General features: G+C 45.3%; 1 protein-coding gene across 2 annotated transcripts; it reads right to left on the minus strand.

The window, feature by feature from the left end:
• Nucleotides 1–12900: 12900 nt before the first annotated feature.
• On the minus strand, nucleotides 12901–15547 carry LOC129839672 (involucrin-like). 2 transcript variants are annotated; one of them, XM_055907220.1, is made up of 5 exons: nucleotides 15459–15547; nucleotides 15319–15374; nucleotides 13170–15192; nucleotides 13054–13091; nucleotides 12901–12986 (listed from the first exon to the last, which is right to left on the minus strand). In XM_055907220.1, exons 1-4 carry the CDS (start codon nucleotides 15485–15487, stop codon nucleotides 13082–13084), a joined length of 2118 nt encoding a protein of 705 aa, XP_055763195.1. In that variant the 5' UTR covers nucleotides 15488–15547; the 3' UTR covers nucleotides 12901–12986; nucleotides 13054–13081. The 2 variants fall into 2 exon arrangements, with proteins under 2 accessions (XP_055763195.1, XP_055763193.1); XM_055907218.1 differs by having other exon boundaries at nucleotides 13170–15240.
• Nucleotides 15548–22149: the final 6602 nt, after the last annotated feature.

Below are 22149 nucleotides of genomic sequence, written 5' to 3' on the forward strand. Positions count from 1 at the left end.
ACCAAATACTAATTGAGTGTATGTAAACTTCTGACCCACTGGGAATGTGATGAAAGAAATAAAAGCTGAAATTAATCATTTTCTCTACTATCATTCTGACATTTCACACTCTTAAAAAAAAGTGGTGATCCTAACTGACCTATAACAGGGATTTTTTACTAGGATTAAATGTCAGGAATTGTGGAAAAATAGTTTAAATGTATTTGGCTACGGTGTATGTAAACTTCTGACTTCAACTGTAGGTAACTTAATCAGATCTGAGTTCAAATACTAAAGTGGCAAGAAAAAGTATGTGAACCCTTTGGAATTACCTGGATGTCTGCATACATTAGTCATAAAATGTTATCTGATCTTCATCTTAGTCGATGGCGAGAGAGAGAGAGGGGGCAGACAGAGAGGGAGAGAGAATGTTCGAGTCTAATAACACTCACTACAGTGATATACTATTGAAGTCTGTTTTTGAGATTCAAATTGCCACTTAGCCCAAGTGAATTTCAGTGAATAATATTTTGGTCCCTTGTATTTGTCATAGAATCATCATCAAAGAATGTCTTGAAATAATATTTTGGTCCCCAGCAGGTACACGGCAGTCCACCATTTAACATTTCACTCAATATATACCAAAGTAACAAATATTTAACAAGGTTTCAATGTTTTGTATTGCAACAGTTATTAAATACAATGACATGCAATTTTTAGGGAATTATTACAGTTTTTCTCAATTGCTAAAACACAATTTCTGAAACCTTGCTCCATTTCCTGAAAACATTCAACACAAAACCTCATCTTCAAGCACTATTTAGATAACCTCTGACTCCTCTTGCAAAATGAAACATTCGCCTCAAAACAGTTTTACCTGTGTTCAAAATCAAACACTGCTCTCAAATCATAAACAAAGTGATCAAAATGATATACACTCTCAAGCAGTCAGTAAACAATACACCGAAAAATAGAAAACACATTGTTCAAAACATACAATTCTCAGGGAGAAGTACATTTTTAATCTAAAAAAAATTCAAATTTTTCCGTCATTGTCTTTTGATGAACGAAAACATGTTCTATCATAGTAGGTCAAAATTGATCAGAAATTACTACTCTGCTTTGCTCTTTGCAATTTAGTTTTTTGTTCTTCCTCCTCGTTGTACCCCTATTTTTACAGTACTGTACCCTGCATCTCACAAACTTGTCCTTTGTCTCTGTGATACTCTAATTCTTGTTCTTTGTTGATATGAACCTGCAACCAGTCAAAATCTATTGAGCAGTCAGTACTGTTAATAAATGTAAAGCACAATGTTCAGGGCCATACAATTTGTCCATTGTACAGTATACAGCCTACAATGCACTGTACTACAGTATACAGCCTACAATGCACTGTACTACAGTATACAGCCTACAATGCACTGTACTACAGTATACAATACTAAAAGAGACATAAATCAAAGGAGTAAACATGTGATCAATGTGCTTCTACTTGTCTTTGGGCTGGGTCAGGCCAGAGCACTTCTTCTTGTCTTTGGGCTGGGTCAGGCCAGAGCACTTCTTCTTGTCTTTGGGCTGGGTCAGGCCAGAGCACTTCTTCTTGTCTTTGGGCTGGGTCAGGCCAGAGCACTTCTTCTTGTCTTTGGGCTGGGTCAGGCCAGAGCACTTCTTCTTGTCTTTGGGCTGGGTCAGGCCAGAGCACTTCTTCTTGTCTTTGGGCTGGGTCAGGCCAGAGCACTTCTTCTTGTCTTTGGGCTGGGTCAGGCCAGAGCACTTCTTCTTGTCTTTGGGCTGGGTCAGGCCAGAGCACTTCTTCTTGTCTTTGGGCTGGGTCAGACCAGAGCACTTCTTCTTGTCTTTGGGCTGGGTCAGGCCAGAGCACTTCTTCTTGTCTTTGGGCTGGGTCAGGCCAGAGCACTTCTTCTTGTCTTTGGGCTGGGTCAGACCAGAGCACTTCTTCTTGTCTTTGGGCTGGGTCAGGCCAGAGCACTTCTTCTTGTCTTTGGGCTGGGTCAGACCAGAGCACTTCTTCTTGTCTTTGGGCTGGGTCAGGCCAGAGCACTTCTTCTTGTCTTTGGGCTGGGTCAGGCCAGAGCACTTCTTCTTGTCTTTGGGCTGGGTCAGACCAGAGCACTTCTTCTTGTCTTTGGGCTGGGTCAGGCCAGAGCACTTCTTCTTGTCTTTGGGCTGGGTCAGGCCAGAGCACTTCTTCTTGTCTTTGGGCTGGGTCAGGCCAGAGCACTTCTTCTTGTCTTTGGGCTGGGTCAGGCCAGAGCACTTCTTCTTGTCTTTGGGCTGGGTCAGGCCAGAGCACTTCTTCTTGTCTTTGGGCTGGGTCAGGCCAGAGCACTTCTTCTTGTCTTTGGGCTGGGTCAGGCCAGAGCACTTCTTCTTGTCTTTGGGCTGGGTCAGGCCAGAGCACTTCTTCTTGTCTTTGGGCTGGGTCAGGCCAGAGCACTTCTTCTTGTCTTTGGGCTGGGTCAGGCCAGAGCACTTCTTCTTGTCTTTGGGCTGGGTCAGGCCAGAGCACTTCATCTTGTCTTTGGGCTGGGTCAGGCCAGAGCACTTCTTCTTGTCTTTGGGCTGGGTCAGGCCAGAGCACTTCATCTTGTCTTTGGGCTGGGTCAGGCCAGAGCACTTCTTCTTGTCTTTGGGCTGGGTCAGGCCAGAGCACTTCATCTTGTCTTTGGGCTGGGTCAGGCCAGAGCACTTCATCTTGTCTTTGGGCTGGGTCAGGCCAGAGCACTTCTTCTTGTCTTTGGGCTGGGTCAGGCCAGAGCACTTCTTCTTGTCTTTGGGCTGGGTCAGGCCAGAGCACTTCTTCTTGTCTTTGGGCTGGGTCAGGCCAGAGCACTTCTTCTTGTCTTTGGGCTGGGTCAGGCCAGAGCACTTCTTCTTGTCTTTGGGCTGGGTCAGGCCAGAGCACTTCTTCTTGTCTTTGGGCTGGGTCAGGCCAGAGCACTTCTTCTTGTCTTTGGGCTGGGTCAGGCCAGAGCACTTCTTCTTGTCTTTGGGCTGGGTCAGGCCAGAGCACTTCGACGACATCACAAGCAATATTGTCCCTCCTGAGGCAACGGGGGAAGAAGCCTCTTGTGTGCCGTATCCAGCCCTGACATGATTCCTCACCTATATCACCACAGGCTAAATCCATGGCTTGCAGCAGATTTACTCTGGTGTAGGGTTGTCTATCATGCACTTTCCATCTCCAAGAGGAGAAAAACTCCTCAATCGGATTCAGGAAAGGCGAGTATGGAGGGAGGTACAAGTTCATAAACTGCCCATTGATGTTAAACCATTCCCTTACCTGAGCAGCTCGGTGGAAACTGATGTTAAATCAATTTTGAGTGGTTGTGTTCAATCAATGACATGTGTTCTCTATTTGTATTTGATTGTTGCCACTTGTGTTTACCAGTATGGGTGACATGTGCATTAGAGTGCAGAATGTGTTTTGAGAATGAGAATGTGTTTAGAGTTTTGCTGAAAAGTCTAAGTGAGATCTGCAAATTGTGTTTTACCATGTGAAATGGTTTAAGGTATTGACAACAGACTGCATAATTAGCTAAATAAGTCCAGGCAACTGAGAACTTTCTTCAGCCAATGGGTTTTAGTGTTTTAGCAATTGAGAAAAACTGTAATCCTAGGTTTATGCCTTTAGGGAGTGTTTCCTAGAGGCTGTGCTTCGACAAATGCATTGATGGGTCTTGGATTTTTAGACTGGGTATCTCTAAAACGCTTTGTGACAACTGCTGATGCAAAAAAAGGCTTTTAAGAAAGACATATGGTTGATTGATAGATTTTTATTATTATAAAAATAATATAACAATATTATTATTACCATCCTAATCTTTACTATTATCATGTTACAGGTGAGACATACCCAGAAATGTCAACATCTTGGCAAGTGCTCAAATCTGTACAGCAGCCCCAGACAATCACGTTCAGTAGCTCCAAATTACAAGAATGGGTTTACAAGGCAGTGATGAAAACAGTTTATATGAGCGCTAATTCAAACATACAATGATATATATTTGATACAATTACCCATTCAAAACTGTTGTTACAAAATCACTTCTCATTGTGTTCATTTCAAACCTTGAACAATATAATCTGTAAACATGTCGTTCTATACTGAAAACAGGTACATTGTGAAAGAGTTTTGATGATGTTGATGTGACAACACATTTTTTATTCATCTCTCAATTTAGGATAATATTGTTTATTTTTACTTTACTTAAATTGTATTATTTATGTTGTCTCATACCATGATAATACACTACCAAGCAATGTAGCATATGTGGAATTAACCCCATAACAGTTGTGTGTCTTTTTGGATCAAGACTTGATCAAGAATACCAATAGGGCATGATCAGATCCTCTTTCCTATGCAGGCACCATATAATGCACAGCCACATGCAAATCCATCAACTCCACCAATAAAACCTTGAAAACCTTAACATGACTACTGGCAATGTCATTATTTTAGTCACCATCCATCAATTGTTGAATTGTGTTATTCTTCTTTGTACATGCACCGAGCTTCCAAGGGCTGGAGCCAATCAACGTAGTAAATTAAAAAGACCCAAATAAAACGTATGTGAAAAGATTTGTTTTGTTTTTTGTTTTGTTACAACAACCAAGTTTTCCTAACATTTGGCATAACTAGTAAGCCTTACATCCTGAATGAATATGGGCTCCCAAATATGTACCTGGGAACACATGGTGTCACGCCCTGACCGTAGAGATCCTTTTTATGTCTCTATTTTGGTTGGTCAGGGTGTGAGGTTGGGTGGGCATTCTATGTCTGGTGTTCTATGTTGTCCTTGTTTTGTATTTCTATGTGTTTGGCCTGGTATGGTTCCCAATCAGAGGCAGCTGTCTATCGTTGTCTCTGATTGAGAACCATACTTAGGTAGCCTGTTCCCACCTGTGTTTGTGGGTGGTTGTTTTCTGTTTTGTGTGTTCACCTTACAGGACTGTTCGTTTGTCGGTTTTGTTGTTTCGTCAAGTGTTTCGTATTTTATTAAAGGTACGAATTCTTTAATAATAGTAAGTTGTAACAGGCCTCATTCAGCAGTCTGAATTAACCTAGAGACACCAAAACATCAATGTTTAGAGAAGCTTTGAGAGTATTCCAATCCCTGACACTGTGTATGATAACTCTGACTCGTAAAATAAAATAATGAAAGTGTAACGTAGTTCAGATAGAGCATGATCAACAGGGCGGGCGATAGAGCACACAACTGTATCGTCTGCATACAGGTGCAGGTAAAACTTTGTCATCAAATCAAATGTATTTTACATCAGCTGATATCTCAAAGTGCTATACAGAAACCCAGCCTAAAACCCCAAACAACGAGCAATGCAGGTGTAGAAGCACAGTGTCTAGGAAAAACTCCCTAGAAAGGCCAAAACCTAGGAAGAAACCTAGAGAGGAACCAGGCTATGAGGGGTGACCAGTCCTCTTCTGGCTGTGCCGGGTGGAGATTATAACAGAACATGGCCAAGATGTTCAAATGTTCATAAATGACCAGCATGGTCAAATAATAATAATCACAGTAGTTGTTGAGGGTGCAACAAGTCAGCACCTCAGGAGTAAATGTCAGTTGGCTTTTCAGAGCCGATCATTAAGAGTATCTCTACCGTTCCTGCTGTCTCTAGAGAGTTGAGAATAGCAAGTCTGGGACAGGTAGCATGTCCGGTGAAGAGGTCAGGGTTCCATAGCCGCATGCAGAACAGTTGAAACTGGAGCAGCAGCACGGCCAGGTGGACTGGGGACAGCAAGGAGTCATCATGCCAGGTAGTCCTGAGGCATGGTCCTAGGGCTCAGGCCCTCTGAGAGAGAGAGAGAAAGAAAGAAAGAAAGAAAGAAAGAATGAAAGAAAGAAAGAAAGAAAGAAAGAAAGAAAGAAAGAAAGAGAGAATTAGAGAGAGCATACTTAAATTCACACAGGACACCGGATAAGACAGGAGAAATACTCCAGATATAACAGACTGACCCTAGCACCCCGACACATAAACTACTGCAGCATAAATACTGGAGGCTGAGACAGGAGGAGTCAGGAGACACTGTGGCCCCATCCGATGATACCCCCGGACAGGGCCAAACAGGCAGGATATAACCCCACCCACTTTGCCAAAGCACAGCCCCCACACCACTAGAGGGATATCTTCAACCACCAACTTACCATCCTGAGACAAGGTCGAGTATAGCCCACAAAGATCTCCGCCACGGCACAACCCAAGGGGGGGCGCCAACCCAGACAGGAAGATCACGTCAGTGACTCAACCCACTCAAGTGACGCACCCCTCCTAGGGACGGCATGGAAGAGCACCAGTAAGTCAGTGACTCAGCCCCTGTAATAGGGTTAGAGGCAGATAATCCCAATGGAGAGAGGGGAACCGGCCAGTCAGAGACAGCAAGGGTGGTTCGTTGCTCCAGAGCCTTTCCGTTCACCTTCACACTCCTGGGCCAGACTTCACTCAATCATATGACCCACTGAAGAGATGATATTTATCATTATATTTATATATTTCTGACAAAACAATATTATTAATGTATACAATATAGTTGTTAATTAGACATTCTAACATATAACACAATATGTAGATACTAAAAACTGTACATGCAACATTTGAACAACAATTTCGACCCCCCTCGGGTTATGATGTATACAACATGACGATACATTGGCTATTTTAGTATTCCTTTTTTTATTTTTTATTGAGTCTTTTTTTTTACATATATTCTAAGATCTTCACAACCAAATACATACACAACTTTTTTCATTCCCCCATGGCTATATAAACCGAACTCTAGGTTTCATTTGCGTTATAATAATGATTTACTAATGAAAGTTTGTACCATTCCTCTCTGCAGATCCTCTCAAGCTCTGTCAGGTTGGATGTGGAGCGTTGCTGCACAGCTATTTTCAGGTCTCTCGAGAGATGTTTGATCGGGTTCAAGTCCGGGCTATGGCTGGGCCACTCAATGGTGCCAGGTTTCCTCCAGACGTGACGCTTGGCATTCAAGCCAAAGAGTTCAATCTTGGTTTAATCAGACCAGAGAATCTTGTTCTCGTGGTTTTAGAGTCTTTTTTGGCAAAGTCCAAGCCGGCTGTGATGTGCCTTTTACTGAGGAGAGGCTTCCACCTCACCACTATACCATAAAGCCCTGATTGGTGGAGCACTGCAGAGATGGACCTCCACAGGAAATATAGAGCTCTGTCAGAGTGACAATCGTGTTCTTGGTCACCTCCCTGACCAAGGCCCTTCTCCCCCGATTGCTCAGTTTGTCCCGGCGGCCAGCTCTAGGAATAGTCTTGGAGGTTCCAAACTTCTTCCATTTATAAACGATGGAGGACACTGTGTTCTTAGGGACCTTCAATGCTACAGAATTCTTTTTGGTACATTTCCCCAGATCTCTTAATCAGGGATTAGTAGAGGATTTATCTGAAAATACAAATAGCAGATACAGTCCATTACATCTGTGCCATCGTAGGTTTGAGCAAAGGGTTTCTCCATGAAGTTAAACTCAGACATCTCAGAATTCACGAAGTCAAACACAGACTGCGCATCTCGCCCACTTGAGACAAAGTAGCCCAAGAAACGTTCCTGAATAAAGCCCTGATCATCCACATACCTGACGATAACTGACAACTGCAAGCAGACTGGTGTCACCTTAACATTACCAGGAAAACGCTTGACCCTATAAGGTATGACAGTGATTAATCAGTTGTAAAAGGGTTTTATATGGGCTATGATGTGACCAGTTTTTTCTAATCAAGTCAAATGGGTTTAAAAAACTCCTGAAGAAAACTGGTCTTGGGGGGCTGAAAACCCTGTCAAACTGTAGCAACCTTATACTTGTTCATATTCATTATATTTAGTCTAGACTAAGAGTCGGGTTCCACGACCCAGACAAAGAGACAACAACTGATAGACAACAGAACTCACAGGGCTGAGCTTGCTTAATGCATGTTTGCATTCAGGGCCGGCCCTCGACGTTGTGCTGCCCAAGGCAAGACAAAAAACTGCCTACCCCCCTCCTATCCAAACCTTTGAACTCATTACACAGCTCTTTTGTGTCGATGTCCCTGGAATCCCCGTACGTAAGGGCCCTCTCGAGTGTTGCGGAGTCCCTGGTAAGCACTACAGTGTCCATGTCCTTGACGGTGGGGTGTTGTACAGGATGCTGAAAACACTGCTGTGCTCTTCGAGCTGCGTAAAGCCCTCGTTGACGGACTGAATAGCAGAATCAAGAAACTGATTAAAGAAATGTACTTCGAATTTCTGCTGAGGGTCAGTCACAGGCTCATCCTCTCCCTCGTAGCCAAACAGACTCCTCTTCTTCCTGGGACGGCCAATGGGCTGCACTCGGAAACAGGGCACAATACACATCTCCTCTGCCAACTCATTTGCGCTTGCTAATGCGCCAGCGAAAGCTGCATCGGAGTGGTAGTCTTGGAGGAATACCCTGGTTGAGTTCAGTTGAGCCACTGCTTGTGAAAGGTTCAAACTCACCACCTGCAAACTCTTTCTGGTGATTTTCACTTTGAACAATGTGTCATACCAAACGACCACTGCGCTCATGAAGCCAAATTTGTTCATCTTGGCGGCAATGCTGTTTGCCTCCAACCTTGTTTTAGCACAGGGCATCATAATTCTCCCCGAGTTGGTATTGCACAGGTTTCACAGCCTCCACCCGGGCTCTCCCATCTCATGGTGCTGAGGGGAGTCCATCTTTCACGTGCTCTTTCAGCACGTCACAGCTGTGTGTAGCTCCAGATAAAAATGTCTAAATCTCTTGGATGGTGTTAAAAAACTCAGCTGCCTACAAGCAACACGATAATGCATCAGAGAGAACCAGATTCAGTGAGTGCGTGCTCCATGGCATGAAAAAAATTCCCTTGTATTGATATTATGCACTCTCTTTTGAACTCCGCAGTGCCTCCCCCGCATATTTGCCCCGTTGTCATACCCCTGCCCTCTCATGTTCATGATGGCGATGCCATGTTTCTGTAGTTTGGAGATGAGCAACTCTGTCATGCTCGCCCCGTTGCGTCAAGTAGTTCACTAAACTCCAGGAAGTGCTCTCTCGTGCGCACTGACCCATCATCCTCGGTTGAAACAAAATGCACCACTGTAGTCATCTGATCTGTTTTGCTCTTGTCTGGTGTGCAGACCAAAATTATAGAAACATGTCTGGCTGCTTTTAGCTCACTGCACACTGTCTGCTAGAACTCTTCTGCCAGCATGTCAATGATTTCGTTCTGTATTCTTTTACCAAGGTAGTTCACACGTGTGTCTTTGGGCTGTACTCTCCTTACATGCTTCTTCATGATTCCATCAAAGATACCCAGCATTTCCACAAACTTCAGAATGTTCCCATTATTTGGCTTGCTCAGCCAGTCGGTGGTCCCACGTAGCGCAATATTCTGGGTGGCCATTAATAGTATCAGGTGTATGAGCCTCTGTAGCAGCTGCTGCCAGTTGGTAGTCTCTCCATCAATAGCCCGTTGGTCTTGGACATCGATAGTTTGCTTGTACAGTACAGCAGCCTGATCTCCAGCTCCTTCCACCTCTGGAAACTATCTAGGTGGTCATGCGACTTCTCATGCGAGCTGAGGCGGTGGCACAGAATTTTCCAGTCCTTGGTTCCATCCCTGACCAGCGCAGATTTGCACTAGTGTGAAAATAGTTTGCAGCAAAGACAGAAGGCTGCATCGTTTTGCTTGGAATAGACAGGCCATGGTCTCTCCACTCGCTCCCCGTTCACCATCATCCTATTGTAGTAGGCCCCCGAACATTTTCGTTGTTCTCATCTCTTGGGAAATTCCCCTCCTTATCCTGATGTGGCGCAGCCTGCACTAACATATCCCGTAAAGATCCATTCATATATTTTGTTTTTTGTCTGGGAGTCAGATTTAGCAGCAGCAAGACTGTCATCGGGGATGGGGTGCGACGAATCTGAGTCAGGGTCCAAGATAGTAGGGTCTCAGCCAGCATTGTTTGGAGGTGTGGCCACCCGTTCTTGTTCACCCAGTGAGCTCTCATCATTGGTGGAAGTGGATGGCTCCTCCGGTTCGCCCTCTTCACTGCTAGAACCAGCGAAAGGGGGCTCGTCCCTCTCGGCGAATGAACGCCTGTCCCCAGAGGCTTGTCGTTCTCTATACCGGCTGATGGACATAGCTGCACACTGATCAATTTCAGCAGCGAATTTCTTTGGTTTAGAGATTGTGCCTCTTTTCTCATTCCTTTTTTTTTTATTCGCTTCATTCATTTTTGTCTCTTAAACGTGGTAGCAGATTTGTTTCAAATCTCTGTAGCTTACTTTTAGCTGATGATATCTACTAGTATGAGCTAGCTAACGTTAACAGGATGGGTTAGGCTACTGTTTTAATCACCAACCGTCTTCGTCTCACAAACAAAAAGACAATACAATAATTGAATTGGCAAAATCCAATTTATTAATGTTTCAGTTGGATAATCCCATATAAATCACCATAGCTACCAAAGATAGTAAGAGTGAACTTCGGGAGAGGAGGAAAACGGGTGGGGGCGGGAACTGCAGCAGGGCGGTTTAGAAGCGGATCAGGGGCACCGGAGGGTGGCAGCCAATTGCCAAAATGACGGCCGCATAATCTTGCCTAATGGGAGGGCCAGCCCTGTTTGCATCATGCAGAGCTATGCAACGGTAAGCCTAATTAAACATTAACTCACATCTGTCATCACTATTATGTTGATTCATTCCAGTTACTCATTTTGGATTGAAAACGTATAGGCAGCCAGGCCAGCACCAGTATGAATGTAAACCAAATTTAATCCTATTTACTCCAGACACACAAATAGACTATAAATACATGACGTTACCAATTTGTTTACCCTAACCAGATGTACATGGCGCATAGACTGTACACAGCTATTATTATTAGCCTATATGGTCAGACTGAAAAATCATCTTGTCATCCCATACAGCATGTCAGATCTCTGTTTAGGAGTAGCCTAGGCTGCTGCAACATTTATATGAGTTTTTAATTGTCTGTCCGGAGTGATGTGTTTTCATCTTTACTAAATAAGGAAAGTGGAAAGCCCACTTGAGCTGGCATTAAAAAAAAATGTGCTGGGTCACTCTTTAATTGAAATAAATTCCAAGTGACTACCTCATGAAGCTGGTTGAGAGAATTCCAAGAGTGTGCAAAGCTGTCAAGGCAAAGGGTGGCTACTCTGAAGAATACCAAACATATTTTGATTTGTTTAACACTTGTTTTGGTTACTACTTAATTCCATATATTACTCACCATCTGGATTCCGACAAAGTATGTGGCAAAATGTGATACATAAAGGGTTAAATATGCCAACACATAGATATTGGAGAGACTACAAAACTTTACCATTTATACAAAGGCATTATTCAAGGTGTTTGTGGGCTATAGTAACAAAGATAAAAATTCCATATTTTAGCAAAACATTGTGATAAAATGTTGATACCTGAAGTGTCCCAAAAATTCATACATCTAATTGATCATGGTATGAACGTTTAAAACTATTCCATATCTTAGCTTAGTACTCTCCCTAAGGCTCAGATTGAGGTTGAAGAATAAGTCTGGATTTTCAACACCGTGTACAATGCATGCCTACATATCTACATCTAAAGTGGACTACATGACCAAAGTTAGACATCAGCTTGTTGAACATCTCATTTCAAAATCATGGGCATTAATATGGAGTAGGCTCCCCCCAATTGCAGCTATAAAAGCCTTCACTCTTCTGGGAAGGCGTTCCACTAGTTTGAACATCTGTGGGGACTCTCATTCAGCCACAACAGTAGGAGGTCAGAAACTGATGTTGGTTGATTAGGCCTGGCTCGCAGTCGGCATTCCAATTCATGCCAGAGGTGTTCGTTAGGGATGAGTTCAAGGCTCTTTCCAGGCCTGTCAAATTCTTCCACACATCGCAAACCGTTTCTGCAGGGACCTTGCACTGTCACAGAAACAGGAAAGGTCCTTCCCCCAAACTGTTGTCAAAGTTGGAAGCACAGCATTGTCTAGAATGTTATTGTATGCTGTAGCGTTAAGACTTCCCTTCACTGGAACTAAGGGGCCAGCCCAAACCATCCTAAACAGCCCCAGACCATTATTCCACCAACAAACTTAAGTTGGCACAATGCAGTCGGGCAGGTAGCTTTCTCCTGGCATAAGTGAAACCCAGATTTGTCCTGCCAGATGGAGTGATTAGTCTCTCCAGACAAGGCATTTCCATTGCGCTTGAGTCCAATATCACCGAGCTTTACACCACCCCCACAGACAAGTGGAATTGCACATATTGATTGTAGGCTTGTGTGCAGCTGTTCATCAAAACACGCTTCATGAAGCACCTGAACAGTTCTGGTGCTAACAGTGCATCCAGAGGCAGTTTGGAACGCTAAGTGTTGAAACCGAGGACTACACGCTACAGCCCTGTTGTGTGATTGTGTGGCCTGTCACATTAAGACTTACTTGACCGGGGATGCTTTAGCAGGGTGGAAATTTGACAAACTGACTTGGAAAAGCGTAATCCTATGACTAACACGTTGAAAGTGAGAGCTCATCAAGGCCCTTCTAATGCCAACGTTTGAATATGGAGATCGCATGACTGTGCTCGATTTTATACGCTTCAACAACGGGTGGCCGAAAAGCCAAATCAAGTCATTTGAAGGGGTGTCAGCATACAAAAGTATGAACATGAAGGTCAGACATTTCACCACTTGACAACACTAATGTAGAGCCAATCTTGGAATTTGAACAACCAGTAGCAAAGGTATAAACTAGCTATTTGAAGACTGAACCAAATTCTCTTTTACTGCCAACTGTACTGGTAACCCACACCATCCGTTTGAAAATCAGCAAGCACAAGAGTACCCTCAACTGCAAAGACACTAGATATTGGAAAGTAAAATTGTTTATTGATTCAATCATGCAAGAGTAGCAAGAACAATAACTTCCTGGTCAGAACAAAAGCATGACTGAAACCTGAAAGAAATTAGAACAGTGTCAGCAACAGAATCATATGTCATCAATTTGACAATAAAAGTCTCACCATCAGCTGCTGAAGGATGAAGCCACCATTAGATTTCCCTGTTGGCAGATACATGGTTAGTACAAAGGACTTCAAATTCAGAAAGCAAAGTTAAGATCAAATTAAAGTTATGTTACCTTGTAGGATCCTTTACTAGTGGTGGGTATGTGCTTGGTTCAAATATGCCAACATCACTGTCATTGGGAGCATTTCCACTGTCAACAGGCATAGCCTCCCTATGAGTGTAGTGGGTTTGGGAGAAGACAGTTCTGCCATTCTCGTAGTGTGATTTGGAACTGATTTGGAACTGAGAATTACTAGAGGCGCCATCTTCAGTGCTTTCGTAGTGCTTCTGCTGAGACATTGGGACCAGTTGCTGCTGGGGCATTTGGGCTACATGCCATAATTGCTCAGGGATGTGGTTCGGTTGCTGCTGGAGCATTTGAGCTGGATACCTAACTTGCTGGGTTTCGATGGCCAGGCCCTTCTGCTGCTGGGGAAATTGAGCTGGATGCCACACGAGCGGAGGCTGCTGGGGAATGAAGGCCTGTTGCTTCTGTGGCATGGCAGCCAGATGATTTTGCTGCTGGAGCATTTTAGCTCGATACCACACTTGCTGGGGCATGGCGGTCGGTTCAGTGGCCAGTTGCTTCTGCTGCAGGGGCATTTGAGCTACATGCCATTCTTGCTGAGGAATGGGGTTTGGTTGCTGCTGGAGCATTTGAGCTGGATACCTAACTTGCTGGGATTCGACGGCCAGCTCCTGCTCCTGGGGTTCGACGGCCAGCTCCTGCTCCTGGGGAAATTGAGCTGGATGCCGGATGAGAAGAGGCATCTGTGGCATGGCAGCCAGATGATTTTGCTGCTGGAGAGTTTTAGCTCGATACCACACTTGCTGGGGCATAGACGAAAGTTCCTTCTGAGGTTCAGTGGGGGGTTGCATCAGCTGCAGGGGCATTTGAGCTGGATACCCCACTTGCTGGGGTTCGACCGCCAGCTCCTGCTGGGGTTCGACGGACAGCTCCTGCTGAGGAAATTGAGCTGGATGCCACATGAGAGGAGGCATCTGTGGCATGGCAGCCAGATGATTTTGCTGCTGGAGCATTTTAGCTCGATACCACACTTGCTGGGGCATAGACGACAGTTCCTTCTGAGGTTCAGTGGGGGGTTGCTTCAGCTGCAGGGGCATTTGAGCTGGATGCCATACTTGCTGGGGCACGGCGGCTGGTTGCTTCTGCTGCAGGGGCATTTGAGCTGGATAACACACTTGCTGGGGAACGGCGGTAGGTTGCTTCTGCTGCACGGGCATTTGAGCTGGATGCCACGCTTGCTGGGGCACGGCGGTCGGTTGCTTCTGCTGCATGGGCATCTGAGCAGGATGCCACACTTGCTGGGGCACGGCGGTAGGTTGCTTCTGCTGCACGGGCATTTGAGCTGGATGCCACGCTTGCTGGGGCACTGCGGTCGGTTGCTTCTGCTGCAGGGGTATTTGAGCTGGATGCCACGCTTGCTGGGGCACGACGGTCGGTTGCTTCTGCTGTACGGGCATTTGAGCTCGATGCCACACTTGCTGGGGAACGGCGGTCGGTTGCTTCTGCTGCAGGGGCATTGGAGCTGGATGCCACACTTGCTTCTGCTGCAGGGGCATTGGAGCTGGATGCCACACTTGCTGGGGCACGGCGGTCGGTGGCTTCAGCTGCAGGGGCATTTGAGCCTGATGCCACAATTGCTGGGGCACGGCGGTCGATGGCTTCTGCTGCAGGGGCATTTGAGCTGGATTCCACACTAGATGGGGCACGGCGGTCGGTTGCTTCTGCTGCAGGGGCATTAGAGCAGGATGCCACACTTGCTGGAGCACGGCGGTCGGTTGCTTCTGCTGTACGGGCATTTGATCTCGATGCCACACTTGCTGGGGAACGGCGGTCGGTTGCTTCTGCTGCAGGGGCATTGGAGCTGGATGCCACACTTGCTGTTTCATGGCAGTAAGTTGCTTCTGAAGTTCATTGGCTGGTTGATTCTGGGGCATTTGAGCTTGATCTCTCACTTGCTGGGACATGGGAGCCAGTTCCTTCCGCAGGATGGAGGACGGATGTTTCTGTTGCGCTTTCATTTGAGTTGTTGGAGACTTATAATTTCCATATCCTAGAGACCCAAGTGATCCTGTATAGAGCCATGCTGCATTAGAACCCAGTGCAGGAGACCAATCACCTAGGTAAAAAAAATATATAAAAATGCCAGCCTTTGAAGGTTATGGAACTACGTAGCTGTTATTTGAAATGAACTCACCTTCTGATGTAGAACACGTTATCCCTCCAAATAGCAGGCAACAAAGCCAAGAAACTCTTAAGGAAAAATAATATATGTTTTAGACATATACACCTGAAGGACAAGGGTAAACAACTAAATCAAGACTTTTAAAAACATACCTGAAAGCAATTCCAATCAACACGGCCATTTTGCCCTCAAACCTCACCAGTGTTCAGAACTAATGGTAGGCATACGTCCTACCAGAATATCCCTTTTACTATATTTGCCAGACTTTTGGTTGCTCCTTTTAAAGGAATCCCAGACCCTTCTAATGTCGTTTGAAATTAAGGACAGCTGTCAGCCACTGAACTACATTACATTTCTATTTCCAAATTGACCCCTAAATCCTACACTCTGGCCTAAACACTTTTGTCAATCAGAAAAGATTGAATAGGGATAAGCAATATGGCCACAATTGCATCCAACCTATCAGAAGGCAAGGTGAAGCAATTAACATATTGCTTTAACCTATCTGATAATTTCAAATGCCCATAAGTGACTAAGTGGTAGGTGTAGGGGCTAGGGGTTGATTTGGAATTCAGAATTTACTCAGGTGTGGTTGATTCTCTAATTGAGTTCCTGACAGGTTTGACAGCCCTTACTCTAAAGCACACTTCAAACTCATTACACGGAGGGCCGGGTGTCTGTGGGTTTTCGTTCCTTCCTTGTACTTGATTGCTGAATTAAGGCACTAATTACTCTCCTCACCTACAGTAGTTGTCTAGGTCTTAATTGAAAGGAAAAAACAAAAACCTACAGACACTAGGCCCTCCATGGAATGAGTTTGACACCCCTGCTCTAAAGTAGGAAACACATTTTGTCTTGGCACTTCATTGATCGATTTAAATTATTGCTTGTACAAAATTCACTTGGTTCATTTAAAGATTAGAGGCTATATGAGCAGTTAGGCACCATTATTTTACACAGCCTTCTTTTCATTCAGCATAGCAACATTAGATGATTAACAGTTTCATTTGCACATAGCGCAACATCTTGGACAAATTGTGAATTCACCAAGACGCCAATTAAACACTCACATTATGCAAACACACCACACACATATGCTTTTACATTTACATTTACATTTAAGTCATTTAGCAGACGCTCTTATCCAGAGCGACTTACAAATTGGTGCATTCACCTTATGATATCCAGTGGAACAACCACTTTACAATAGTGCATCTAAATCTTTTAAGGGGGGGGGGGTTAGAAGGATTACTTTATCCTATCCTTGGTATTCCTTAAAGAGGTGGGGTTTCAGGTGTCTCCGCAAGGTGGTGATTGACTCCGCTGACCTGGCGTCGTGAGGGAGTTGGTTCCACCATTGGGGTGCCAGAGCAGCGAACAGTTTTGACTGGGCTGAGCGGGAACTGTACTTCCTCAGAGGTAGGGAGGTGAGCAGGCCAGAGGTGGATGAACGCAGTGCCCTTGTTTGGGTGTAGGGCCTGATCAGAGCCTGAAGGTACGGAGGTGCCGTTCCCCTCACAGCTCCGTAGGCAAGCACCATGGTCTTGTAGCGGATGCGAGCTTCAACTGGAAGCCAGTGGAGAGAGCGGAGGAGCGGGGTGACGTGAGAGAACTTGGGAAGGTTGAACACCAGACGGGCTGCGGCGTTCTGGATGAGTTGTAGGGGTTTAATGGCACAGGCAGGGAGCCCAGCCAACAGCGAGTTGCAGTAATCCAGACGGGAGATGACAAGTGCCTGGATTAGGACCTGCGGCGCTTCCTGTGTGAGGCAGGGTCGTACTCTGCGAATGTTGTAGAGGAACGGGCCACTGCCTTGATGTTAGTTGAGAAAGACAGGGTGTTGTCCAGGATCACGCCAAGGTTCTTAGCGCTCTGGGAGGAGGACACAATGGAGTTGTCAACCGTGATGGCGAGATCATGGAATGGGCAGTGCTTCCCCGGGAGGAAGAGCAGCTCCGTCTTGCCGAGGTTCAGCTTGAGGTGGTGATCCGTCATCCACACTGATATGTCTGCCAGACATGCAGAGATGCGATTCGCCACCTGCTTATCAGAAGGGGGAAAGGAGAAGATTAATTGTGTGTCGTCTGCATAGCAATGATAGGAGAGACCATGTGAGGATATGACAGAGCCAAGTGACTTGGTGTATAGCGAGAATAGGAGAGGGCCTAGAACAGAGCCCTGGGGGACACCAGTGGTGAGAGCACCTGGTGCGGAGACAGATTCTCGCCACGCCACCTGGTAGGAGCGACCTGTCAGGTAGGACGCAATCCAAGCGTGGGCCGCGCCGGAGATGCCCAACTCGGAGAGGGTGGAGAGGAGGATCTGATGGTTCACAGTATCAAAGGCAGCCGATAGGTCTAGAAGGATGAGAGCAGAGGAGAGAGAGTTAGCTTTAGCAGTGCGGAGCGTCTCCGTGACACAGAGAAGAGCAGTTTCAGTTGAATGACTAGTCTTGAAACCTGACTGATTTGGATCAAGAAGGTCATTCTGAGAGAGATAGCACGAGAGCTGGTCAAGGACGGCACGTTCAAGAGTTTTGGAGAGAAAAGAAAGAAGGGATACTGGTCTGTAGTTGTTGACATCGGAGGGATCGAGTGTAGGTTTTTTCAGAAGGGGTGCAACTCTCGCTCTCTTGAAGACGGAAGGGACGTAGCCAGCGGTCAAGGATGAGTTGATGAGCGAGGTGAGGTAAGGGAGAATGTCTCCGGAAATGGTCTGGAGAAGAAAGGAGGGGATAGGGTCAAGCGGGCAGGTTGTTGGGCGGCCGGCCGTCACAAGACGCGAGATTTCATCTGGAGAGAGAGGGGAGAAAGAGGTCAAAGCACAGGGTAGGGCAGTGTGAGCAGAACCAGCGGTGTCGTTTGACTTAGCAAACGAGGATCGGATGTCGTCGACCTTCTTTTCAAAATGGTTGACGAAGTCATCCGCAGAGAGGGAGGGGGGGGGGGGGGATTCAGGAGGGAGGAGAAGGTGGCAAAGAGCTTCCTAGGGTTAGAGGCAGATGCTTGGAATTTAGAGTGGTAGAAAGTGGCTTTAGCAGCAGAGACAGAAGAGGAAAATGTAGAGAGGAGGGAGTTGATGATCTGAGTCTTTAATTTTTCAGAGGCAAACATATAGTAGGGCTGGTTTGAGTGGCAGGGCTAAAGCAACTGACTGTAGACCAAAGTCAAGAAGTAAAGTCAGGAGAGGTGCATCTGCGACAACCGAAAGTCGGATACTAATGTCGTTTTCCAACAGCAAGGCTCAGATCACCTTGGCAGTGTTGCCATTGTTTATAAAAGGTTTCCTTTATAATGTCAAAAAAACACGTCTCCAACACCCATTCACAAACTGAAATAATTAGTGTGTACATTATACAATCAATAAATGAGAGAGAGCCTCAATCACATCATTAATTTATGCACTGTAGGCTACATATGAATTTTAGCAAGTTGGTTCCTGTTTCAGTCATGTTTTTTGGTCACATTTGCATGGGTCGAACAAAAACACTAATGATTGGTTGACAATAGAGCCGCCCACAATGCAGGTGGTGGATGCAGGAGGAGGTTGGTGAAGAGCAACTACAGAAACTTGGAGTCAAATCTTCATGACCTTTGATCACATGATTTTTGTCAAGTTCATGCAGATGACATATAGACCCACGTCAGAAATGTTTTAGCCCCAGAATGCAACACACTTTCAAAAGAGGTGACCAACAATTGTCACCGACTTGACAACAGTGATCGCCTAGACCAGGGGTCGGGAACCTTTTTGACTAAGAGAGCCATGAAAGCAAAAAATTTGGAAATTTATTTCAGTGAAAGCCATATAATATATTTTAAAAGTGAATTCAACTAAATGTCAGTATAATAAGCCTCTGAATTTGTCGAAGTGCCGCTTTACATTCGACCGTTTCATCGATGTAATTTTGTCATTGCAAATTAGACACACCGCAGAACCTGCTCTCTCCACAAAGGCGAATTCTTCGGTCCATTCGTCCTGAAATGTACGATACTCGTCATCTTTTTTTCTTTTCGCCATCTTCTTCGTCGAAGGGTTAGCTTTGAGCTAATGACCGAGCAGACTGATTCAAAAGGAGGCGTTTACCTGTTTTACCTAGCAACGGCCAATGTTGGCCAGTATCATTTAATTCAAATAATGGACAATTGCTCCTGCAGCCCTGAACAGGACATGAGCAGTGAAAAATCGATGGATGGATTAAAACAAGTGAGAATAGGCCTCCCGGGTGGCGCAGTGGTCTAGAGCACTGCATCGCAGTGCTAGCTGCGCCACCAGAGTCTCTGGGTTCGCGCCCAGGCTCTGTCGCAGCCGGCCGCGACCGGGAGGTCCGTGGGGCGACGCACAATGGGCTTAGCGTCGTCCGGATTAGGGAGGGTTTGGCCGGTAGGGATATCCTTGTCTCATCGCGCTCCAGCGACTCCTGTGGCGGGCCGGGCGCAGTGCGCGCTAACCGAGGGGGGCGGGTGCACGGTGTTTCCTCCGACACATTGGTGCGGCTGGCTTCCGGTTTGGAGGCGCGCTGTGTTAAGAAACAGTGCGGCTTGGTTGGGTTGTGCTTCGGAGGACGCATGGCTTTCGACCTTTGTCTCTCCCGATCCCGTACGGGAGTTGTAGCGATGAGACAAGATAGTAATTACTAGCGATTGGATACCACGAAAATTGGGGAGAAAAGGGGAGAAAATTTAAAAAATAAATAAATAAATAAAAAGTGAGAATATTTTGTTTTATCTGCGAGTCAAAAGAGCCACACCTGGCTCGGGAGCCATAGGTTCCCGACCCCTGCCCTAGACGGTGCCCACTATCTCCATAAAATGTCTCCCTCATGTGGATGAAATAAAACACAAGACAACAACCCATCACATCATCCTCTGATCGTCTACCCTCCTTTGTGGATGCATTTTTTACAATGTTGTCTCAACTTTGATTGCAGTACACATCCACAAACACAGACACTTGAATGCAGCTGTTTAGATACTGTAGCTATGCATACATCTCCAGCCCTTTCAAACTCAACATCTGCCAAGTAGTATTTTCCCTATTCCGTCTGATGTTTCCGCTTGGCACTCCATCCCTACTAATTATCCTTAATTCCAAGTCTTTGCCTTGAAAATTCCCATCCACTTTTTAAGGAATTTATTTGGATCAACTTTTCTTTCTCTTTGGTGTGTTGTTTTCTTCTCCTGTTTCTTTCAGCCCAGCAGTCAGATAATCTGGTCTTTTTTCTGGTCTTTTATATTCACCCCAAGTGCTCCAATCCTTCTTTACTTTATTGTACGGCCCTTAATGTCTAGAAATCTGCACTCACTCCCCTCTTCCACTGCTGTAGGCTGGCCAACAGTGACTGGATCTTTCATGTACAGTTGAAGTCGGAAGTTTACATACACTTAGGTTGGAGTCATTAAAACTTGTTTTTCAACTATTACACACATTTCTTGTTAACCCACTATAATTTTGGCAAGCCGGTTAGGATATCTACTTTGTGCATGACACAAGTCATTTTTCCAACAATTGTTTACAGACAGATTATTTCACTTATAATTCACTGTATCACAATTCCAGTGGGTCAGAAGTTTACATACACTAAGTTGACTGTGCCTTTAAACAGCTTGGAAAATTCCAGAAAATGATGTCATGGCATTAGAAGCTTCTGATGGGCTAATTGACATACTTTGATTTATTTGGAGGTGTACCTGTGGATGTATTTCAAGGCCTACCTTCAAACTCAGTGCCTCTTTGCTTGACATTATGGGAAAATCAAATGAAATCAGCCAAGACCTCAGAAAAAAAATGGTAGACCTCCACAAGTCTAGTTCATCCTTGGGAGCAATTTCCAAAGACCTGAAGGTACCATGTGCATCTGTACAACAATAGTATGTAAGTATAAACACCATGGGACCACACAGCCGCCATACCGCTCAGGAAGGAGACGCGTTCTGTCTCCTAGAGTTGAACGTACTTTGGTGCGAAAAGTGCAACTCAATCCCAGAACAACAGCAAAGGACCTTGTGAAGATAGTGGAGGAAACAGGTACGAAAGTATCTATGTCCACAGTAAAACGAGTCTTATATCAACATAACCTGAAAGGCTGCTCAGCAAGGAGGAAGCCACTGCTCCAAAACCACCATAAAAAAGGCAGACTACGGTTTACAACTGCACATGGGGACAAAGCTCGTACTTTTTGGAGAAATGTCCTCTGGTCTGATGAAACGAAAATAGAACTGTTTGGCCATAATGACCATCGTCATGTTTAGAGGAAAAATAGGGAGGCTTACAAGCCGAAGAATACCATCCCAACCATGAAGCACGGGGGTGGCAGCATCATGTTGTGGGGGTGCTTTGCTGCAGGAGGGACTGCTGCACTTCACAAAATAGATGGCATCATGAGGTATGAAAATGATGTGGATATATTGAAGCACCATCTCAAGACATCAGTCAGGAAGTTAAAGCTTGGTCGCATATGTGTCTTCCAAATGGACAATGACCCCAAGCATACTTCCAAATTCTGGCAAAATGGCTTAAGGACAACAAAGTCAAGGTATTGGAGTGGCCATCACAAAGCCCTGACCTCAATCCTATAGAAAATGTGTGGGCAGAACTGAAAAAGCACATGCGAGCAAGGAGGCCTACAAACCTGACCCAGTTACACCAGCTCTGTCAGGAGGAATGGGCCAAAATTCACCCAACTTATTATGGGAAGCTTGTGGAAGGCTACCCAAAACGTTTGACCCAAGTTAAACAATTTAAAGGCAATGCTACCAAATACTAATTGAGTGTATGTAAACTTCTGACTCACTGGGAATGTGATGAAAGAACTAAAAGCTGAAACAAATAATTTTCTCTACT

The sequence above is a fragment of the Salvelinus fontinalis genome, chromosome 40, assembly GCF_029448725.1.
Source record: "Salvelinus fontinalis isolate EN_2023a chromosome 40, ASM2944872v1, whole genome shotgun sequence".
In the NCBI taxonomy this organism is placed as follows: Eukaryota; Metazoa; Chordata; class Actinopteri; order Salmoniformes; family Salmonidae; genus Salvelinus; species Salvelinus fontinalis.

What these genes read in the sequence shown, in the direction of transcription:
- LOC129839672 (XM_055907218.1), bottom strand. Translation starts at nt 15,487, where the DNA reads ATGGCCGTGTTGATTGGAATTGCTTTCAG. An exon ending in TTGATTGGAATTGCTTTCAG is followed by an intron (nt 15,375 to 15,458) that starts GTATGTTTTTAA and finishes TTTTTCCTTAAG; the next exon opens with AGTTTCTTGGCTTTGTTGCC. An exon ending in AACGTGTTCTACATCAGAAG is followed by an intron (nt 15,241 to 15,318) that starts GTGAGTTCATTT and finishes TTTTTTACCTAG; the next exon opens with GTGATTGGTCTCCTGCACTG.